This window comes from Spermophilus citellus, assembly GCF_964194105.1.
Source record: "Spermophilus citellus genome assembly, chromosome: 2".
Classification (NCBI taxonomy): domain Eukaryota; kingdom Metazoa; phylum Chordata; class Mammalia; order Rodentia; family Sciuridae; genus Spermophilus; species Spermophilus citellus.
The window spans coordinates 135,527,011-135,535,408 of record NC_138183.1 but is presented as its reverse complement, the minus strand read 5'-3'; the positions used below and the strand labels follow the sequence as shown (position 1 = coordinate 135,535,408).

Here is an 8,398-nt window from a genome sequence, read left to right as displayed (position 1 = left end):
AGGGATCATAACTTCCTCTCCTTACAGGGCCATAATTTCCATGTTTGAGGACTGCTTGTCCTTCTGTGCAGCCTGGTCTTCTGCTATGTCTACTCCATAGACTCCACACAGTTCTATTTAATACTTACTTGTGTTCTTCAAGATCAATATGCCCCAAACCAAATTTAGATTTTCATATGATTTCCAAGGCTGCTCTTCCTCGGCTCATCATTTTCTCAGTTACTTTCACCACTAGCATAGCCACTAGTGCACAACTTGAACTTAGCATCTCTTCCTGCCTCACTATCTTCATCTAATCTCGCAGTTCCAGAGGATCTATCACTTTCCAAGATCTGCACTTTCACTCAGGCAACTTCTTTAGTTCCTCTCCATCTCAAAATTGGGTTGCTCTAGGAGTACCCTATTGAAGATGAGAAATGGGACATTTGTAACCATCCATCACCACAATACATACCCAGATCACTGTTATTCCTATTCCCTCCTCCCAATAACTATGATCATAATCACACATTCAGTTATATAAATATCCTTATTATCATTAGGAAGACATTTAAAAGTGCTATATAGTGTTACTCCATCATACACTGTGATTGTTTTCATTTCCATAATGCCCTTTTTGCTTGGTTTCCATACAATCTCTTGTATTTCTTTGAATCCTTCTCAATGTCTTCCTTATTTTTTTTAAATTTCCCTTCATTGCATTCATTCATAGGTATTCAATTTCATCTTTTTAAATAAGATTTTCAGGAGTTTCTTGACCCACTCCCACATTGATAGAATGACTTCTGAATATGACAAAAATTCTGAATTCTTGAGATCATCTGTCATCATCATGTATGGGATTTCCTTTATCTCTATCATGTCCTAGATTCTCTATCTCCTTGATATGTTATTCCAATTTCTTGGTTGTCTCACTCAGGGGTTACAAAACATTGTGCTTTGGTTCCTTGGGAAATAGTGACTGGAATGGCAGTTACACCAACTTTGCATGCATGAAATTGTCTTTATGCACCATCCCATTTATTGTCCTTGTAAACAGACAATAAATAGGTGATTTGGAAGTCATTGTCCAAGAAGTTTAGAAGTGACTGCTCCTCAAATTTTTCAATATATTGACCAAATATGAGCCCAGTAACTCTCTAATACTGTTTACTTTCACTCATACATTTGTTTCCATTGTTTTGAACATTCAAAATATTGTATTTTATATGTTTCTCTATTTGAACATTAAGATCATTAACTAAGTCCATTTGGGAAGTACAAGGCCTTCAGTTCCAAAAGTATTTCTTAAATTGCATAAATTATTAACATATTCCTTTTATTGAGTTCTTTCTCTGGAATTTTCAAATGCTTAAATCTTTGAATTTTTTCTGGACAGTATTTTCTACTTTTTCATTGATTAAGTTTATGATTTGGAACATAACCTCAACTTTTTTCTGGAACTTGCACAATTTTTTTATTTTTTGCTTTCATTACAAATGTTCAAAACATAGATTGTCTTCTCATATTTTTGTTTTAGAAGATTTATTTTCTTCAAAATGTCTTTTATTTAAAATGTTTCTGGGGCTGGGGATGTGGCTCAAGCGGTAGCGCGCTCGCCTCGCATGCGTGTGGCCCGGGTTCGATCCTCAGCACCACATACCAACAAAGATGTTGTGTCCGCCGAGAACTAAAAAATAAATATTAAATTCTCTCTCTCTCTCTCTCTCTCTCTCTCTCTCTCTCTCTCTCTCTCTCTCTCTCTCTCTCTCCCCTCTCTCACTCTCTCTTAAAAAAAATTTAAAAAAAATGTTTCTGTATGTTTACATTGTATGTGTATTACTATAGGTTCCCTGAGAGTGTCCAGCATCCTTGCCCCTGCCCTATCATTTGGGAAAGGGGTTCTACAAGCTGATGAGTAACTCAAAGTGGAGCCTTGGCACTTAAAACTGTGCATCTCACTGTACATTGTCCCATTCCAATAGAAATACTTAATGGAAATACCAAGTGGTCTTTTAAGGTGGACTGCTTTGACTCCCCAGAAAAGAATCTTTGAGTCTTCCTGAAGCAAGGTATTTCGGCTTTCAACATTGACCTGAGTGGAGGAAGAAGACTAATGGTGTCAGTTTTCATGAGGCAAAACCTCTACTTTTTGCCTTGTTGTCAACATAGTGAACTCTACCACACATGCACACATAGTGGTATGATTTAGAAACCCTGCTTCACTTTCTTTAATAAATAAGCTTCTAGTTCTTTACTAAGCATAAGCAAAGATTGGCATCTGCTGCATGGAGAGGTAGAAGAGATCTGAAGATCTAATACATCCCCAAACATCCCTTTTTAAGTTTTTCAATTATTCACTTCTAATATTCATGATGCCACAAATCTGAGCTTATGAGAGAGGGTACAGTGTAAATGAGAAGTTGTTGGTTTCCTTAGTTCTGTGTTAGTGTTAAAAATCATAATAATGACAAAGAAAGTAATGCTCACTTAATTTCTTTCAAAATTCTAACATTTGTAGGTGGTTGTATTTCTCCAGGCTTTTTACTTGTTCTTTTGTTTTGTACTTATGAGTCAATGCTTAATTCCTATGGCTTTATTAATTCATTATAATTATACATAAATTAATGCTCATTTTGACATAATCATACGTGCATGAAATATAATTTGCTCTACTTCCCAGTACTTCCTCTTTCTCTATCCTCCTCCCCCTCCCAAGCCCTATTCCCTTTGCTCTACTCTACTGGTCTACCTTCTATTTCTTTGCAGAGCTTTTGAAATGCATGCTTTGTAGATAAACATAAAAGTAAAATTCACTGTAGTATATTAAAACATATAAATAGCATCATTTGTTCAGTTTAATTCTACCATTCCTTTAATTTTCATCTTTCCTCCCTTCCCTCAATCCTCTTCCTTTACTCCACTGATCTCGCTTTTATTTTAATGTGATTCTGCTCCCCCGACCCTTTTATTCTTTATTTTGTCTAACATCCACAGAAGAGAGAAAACATTTGGTTCTTAACTTTCTGAATCTACCTTATTTCACTTATGATGTTTTATAGTTCCATCCATTTATGAGAAAATGCAGTAATTACATTCTTCTTTATGTCTGAGTGAAATTGCATTGTGTATATACCACATTTTCATTATCCATTCGTCTTTGGGTAGGCACCTGGACTGGTGGGCACTGGACAATCAGTGAGAAATTGTGAAAGAATAAATGACATAAATTTTTATTTTCATGAGCAAATAAAATTGTATATGTGGTTCAATAGGATGTTATGACACAGTTATACATTGTGAGGTGACTGAGTCACAAATTAACATATCTATCATTTCACATCTTCATTGTTATTTGTGGTAAGAACATTTAAAATCTATTATTTTAGCAATTTTAAGTATAGAATACTTGGTTATTGACTATAATCAACATACTGTGTGTGCAATAGACTGAAATTTATTCCTCCAAATTGAGACTTTGTTCCCTTTACCCAACATCTCCCCTTTTCCTCTTATGCTAAGCATCATCCTGCTCTCTATTCTATAAGGTCAACAGGCACAAAAAGAGAGGTTCTGTTGATCTTGTATAATCTAAAATAGTGATCCAGTTTTAAATACTTGTTACCACAATTTGAAACTTTGAACTTTAATTATAGTTAAATAATGTAAGAACTCTTCTCTCTTATTGACACATTTAGCTTTGGGACAAATACTTGGAATCAGTTTCATTTTTTACTTCAAGTGTTTCAAGCAAACAAAATAGAACCTTGAATTTGCAGTAGTCTTCTGCATTTTAAAGTAATCACACTACAATTATCTCACACTCTGCAAGACTCAGCTAGAAATGGGCAGAAGCATGTATACTGGGGAGAGAGTTAGGGGTTTTACCTAGAGAAGTGATTGCCAGTATCCTCCACCAGCAACCCAAAGGCTTCTTGCCCAAAATGGACTCTGTCTCTTTCCCTGTCACTACCATAGCTCCCGTCCAGGTGGTGGGCACCTCTTCAGTTGGGTTATTACAGTGAAGCACAGAATCCAGTTTATCCCATTGCTCTTGCTCCTGCCTAAGTCATGGTGAACAAACACTTCAAATGCTCTTAATCTTGACCTCCAAGACTCCCATTTTGTACTACAGTCTCCTAGAACAACCAGACAGAAACCCCAGCTTATGAGGTCCAACTCAACTGGCCTGGGCATAGTACCTTCACCTGTGCCCACTCACCATTCTGTCTGCCTTGCAGTGCTTAGAACGCCCTGTTCTGATCTTTACTCATGAAAGACAGGAAAGAACTGTTTGAGAAGTACCTAAAAATGTTGGTAATATATCATATAAATGACCTGATGACATTTCAATGACTTTGAGTGATTGAATAAACTAGGTGGGAAATAGGTTCTATTCTATGTAGACTGACATATGAAGTTTCTGAGATTTCTTGTTTCATTTATTCACTGAAAGTTAAATCTCAAGATGTTGCTCTTTTAAATTATTTTTTACCTATTTGGTTAAATCACTATGATAGAATAAAGCTTTTATGTTAAAAAATATTTAAAGGTCTTTAATATATGTTAATATGGGCTACGGACAGTTTTTAAAAATTTAAATAGTGTCGATTGGGAACTATCAAACACAAAGAAGATAAGAAAGATATAATCCATACTTTTAACAAATTACACATTCACTTCCAAATACTCATGATTTTCAAATATATTTAAAGGCTTTAAAATTATTTTTGCTTCTAATTTACCTATATGACTTTTAAACATTCTGCACTCAATTTTAAATAAATAATTAATTTAATTAATTTAAAATAAATTAATTAAAATTCATTTATTAAAATATTTAAATATTTTCAAGAAATATAATTAAATGTGGATTTGATTTACAAGTTAAATCAATTAGATTTGCAATGAATGCCAGCAATTCAGCCAGTAGAATTTATAAAACTCAGCCACACTATTGGAAGCTTCATTTTCTACCAGAATGTGCTCGTGACAAAAATGCAATATTAACTAAGACCACAAGTTTTGTTTTATGCCTATGACTCATATTTTACATTTTTATTGAGTACCTAAGATTCATAGACATGGATGTTTTACATCTCATTCTCTGTCTTCTATATCTTTATTCAAATATGTGTTTCAGAGAAATTTTCAAAACAGTTTTAAGAACTCTGTCTAAACATACCTATAGTGAGCACAAACAGAAAAGTGGAAGTTGACAGTAAGCATTCAGCCTATGCTACAGTAAATTTTAAATGTATTATAATAAAAAATACATGTATAGATAGAAGTTATTAACATTCTGTTTTAGTAGCAATAATTTTAATGAGAGTGAATTTAATTCATAACTGACATAATTTTCTTCCAAGACTATTCATATAAATCAATGTTTTGGAAGTTTTCAAACATCAATATCTTTATATAAATATGAAAATTTCAGTGATGCTAGACTGGTGTCCTGTGAATTGGATTTTTCCACTGAAGGGCACCTGCCCTGAACCAATTCAGGGTAATAATGAACATCAGACAACATCTTTGCAACATTTCTATGCAACATACACAATAAGAACATTTTGTAGAGCACAGTTCTCTATTATTTTTATATTAATAATCCATTTGTCTTCAAACAATGCTGTAATATCTAATAGATTTGAAGAGTACATTTACTACTTCTACAAATGAGAGGAAAAATTGAATCCTTGAATTTCTGAGTCTGACTTATTACACTTAGCTTTATAGTCTCCAATTACAAATGTTTTCTCTGATATATAGAAACTAGTCTAAAATTGCAGTGGAAAAGAGAGAAAGAAAATAAATGGGGTGGGGGATTCCATCAAAATGAAAGAAAGATCAGGGGAGTAGAAGAAGGGGATTAAAGGGAAGGTGGAGGGATAGGATAAGTGAAAAACCATGAAAAAAATCTGACCTAACTTTACTACATACATATATGAATATACTACAGTGACTCTCACCATTATGGATACTAATTTTTTAATATAAATAAATTGAAAGATCAATAAAGTAAAGGGAATAAGAAGAGGGTAAGTGTAAGTACTGGGTACTTAATTGAAGCAAAAATACTCCATGCATTTATAATTAGGTCAAAATAAACCCCAATGTTATGTACGATTATTATAAACTAATAAAGAGGTACATGTAATGCTAATGAAATGTGACCTCTTTAAAATGAGACTTCCACAACAAATATAGATTTTTCTACAAGGGCATCAAGCCTTGCGTATTAACTCTGGGCTGCTGGCATGTTGGCTCAGGGTTTTGTTCTTATGTAATACACAATTCTAGGCTCATTCTGAATAACTTTCTAGAAGTTTTGTCTGTTTTTTTCAAAATTCTGTCTTTCTTTTCATTTCTTCTCAGGATGCATAATGGGATAAAAACAGAGCTCTGTATAGTTAGCTTTCTGGCTCTGAACAAGTCACATAGAGATTTTATAATCCTTAGAATCAGATGAGGAGACATATATAATAAGGTAGAGACAAAAACCCATATATGAGGGGGTTTATTTGTTGTTTTTCCTTTTTTGTTGGGGGATGCAAGGGACCAGATCCAGGATCATACATAAACATCCCTCTACTACTAAATTAAGTAACCAGTTTTTGTTTTTTGGTTTGTATCATTGTTTCTTTGTTTTTAAAACAGTAAATTGAAATCCTTCTTATGTAACATTACTGATGATGCTATTATCTGTAGAGAGAAATATCATTATAAAAATTTCAAAACAATTATGAAAATATAGAGTTTAGAGGCAAACTGGTGAAAATTTCAGGTCCATGTTTGACTAAATTCATTTGAACAATGCATTGTCAATATTGGTGAGGTCTAAGAAACCTGGAAAGAGGGTTGGGATCATCTGTCCTCAAATACTAACAAGAATAGACCCTAAGTCTATTTTCATTTCCAAAAGTACACATTTCCATTATAGATGTGAGCCTAAATATATAGAAGAAGAATCATTTTTTAAATAACCTAAATAATCCTTGGAATTTTCACTTTACATATCTACAACTTATGATCCTTCGTTTTTAAGGCATTTGTTAGACAATAAAATATTGAAACACAAAATAGATCTACAGTATTGTCTCAGTAAAAAATTAAAGAAATAAACTTGTTAAAAGCATTCAACTCACCAGCTTCTTTGGATAGAGAAGATATAAAAAAAATACTATATAGTCTTATATACAGATAGAAAAGACTTCAGTCCAGTGCCTCCATGTGGTACAGGGAATAAAGACAAATTCTGGTGTCTTCTTGGGACTAAAAACAAGTCTCAACTCCAAGAATAAGTCCACATAGTCACATTGCATAGTGAAAAAAACAAAAATTACATTGAAAATGCAGCTCAAACTGTAGAATAAAAGGTAAGGGAGATGAGGAGGAAGAATGGAAGGAAGGTGGTTAAGATTAAGAAGAGTGGGAATTACAGGAAAAGACTCAGCAATGGGAACAGGGACCAAGGCTGGAGTGTTCAATTTGTGATTCTCTTCAAAGTTCTCTTCAGAGCAAGTTTGAAATCCTTGTTCCTGAGGCTATAAATGAGGGGATTAAGCATGGGAACCCCCAAATTGCAAAACACAGAGAAGAATTTCTCCTGGGTCACAGATCCTGGAGATGATGTTTTAACATGAGTGAGCAGCCCAAATCCATAGAACAGGCCAACAGTTACTATGTGAGAACCACAGGTGCTCATGGCTTTGGACCAACCCTTAGCTGAGGACATATGAAGGATATTATAAAGAATCAAAGCATAAGAAACTAATATAATGAGGCTAGATACACTAACAACTGTCACCACAACAAAAGAACTCACAAGCTCATTGACGTGGGTGCTGCTGCAGGACAGTTGAAGGAGGGGGAAGATGTCACACATGAAATTCTTAATGATGTTGGAATCACAAAAGTTAAGCCTCATCATGCACCCTGTGTGCACCATGGCACCAGCAAACCCCATCAAGTAAGAACCCAACATCAGCAGAGAACAGACACTAGGGGACATGACCACCCTGTACAGCAGAGGCTGACAGATGGCCACATAGCGATCATAGGCCATGGCTGTCAGCACATAGCACTCGGAGTTCACAAAAAAGCAGAGGAAAAATAGCTGAGTCATGCATCCTGCAAAGGAGATAATGTTCCTCTCTGAAACAAAGCACAGGAGCATTTTAGGGGTACAGACAAATGAATAACAGAAATCAATGAAGGACAAGTTAAAGAGGAAAAAGTACATGGGAGTGTGAAGATGCAAATTCAGGAAAATTAGAACAATTAAGCTCATGTTTCCCACCACAGTGACTGTACAGTTTACCAAGAACAGGAAGAACAGGGGCAGCTGTAGCTCAGGTCGGTTTGTTAATCCTGTAAGGAAAAACTCTGCCACGGAGGAGTCATTTTTCACAGCCAT

The 8,398-nt window shown here is 34.7% G+C and overlaps 1 protein-coding gene across 1 annotated transcript; it reads right to left on the bottom strand.

The window, feature by feature from the left end:
- Positions 1-7,465: 7,465 nt before the first annotated feature.
- LOC308632961 (olfactory receptor 8C8-like) lies at positions 7,466-8,398 on the bottom strand (the record flags this gene model as incomplete). Its single annotated transcript, XM_081265387.1, has 1 exon — positions 7,466-8,398. The coding sequence occupies one exon, from the start codon at positions 8,396-8,398 to the stop codon at positions 7,466-7,468; it is 933 nt and encodes a 310-aa protein (XP_081121513.1).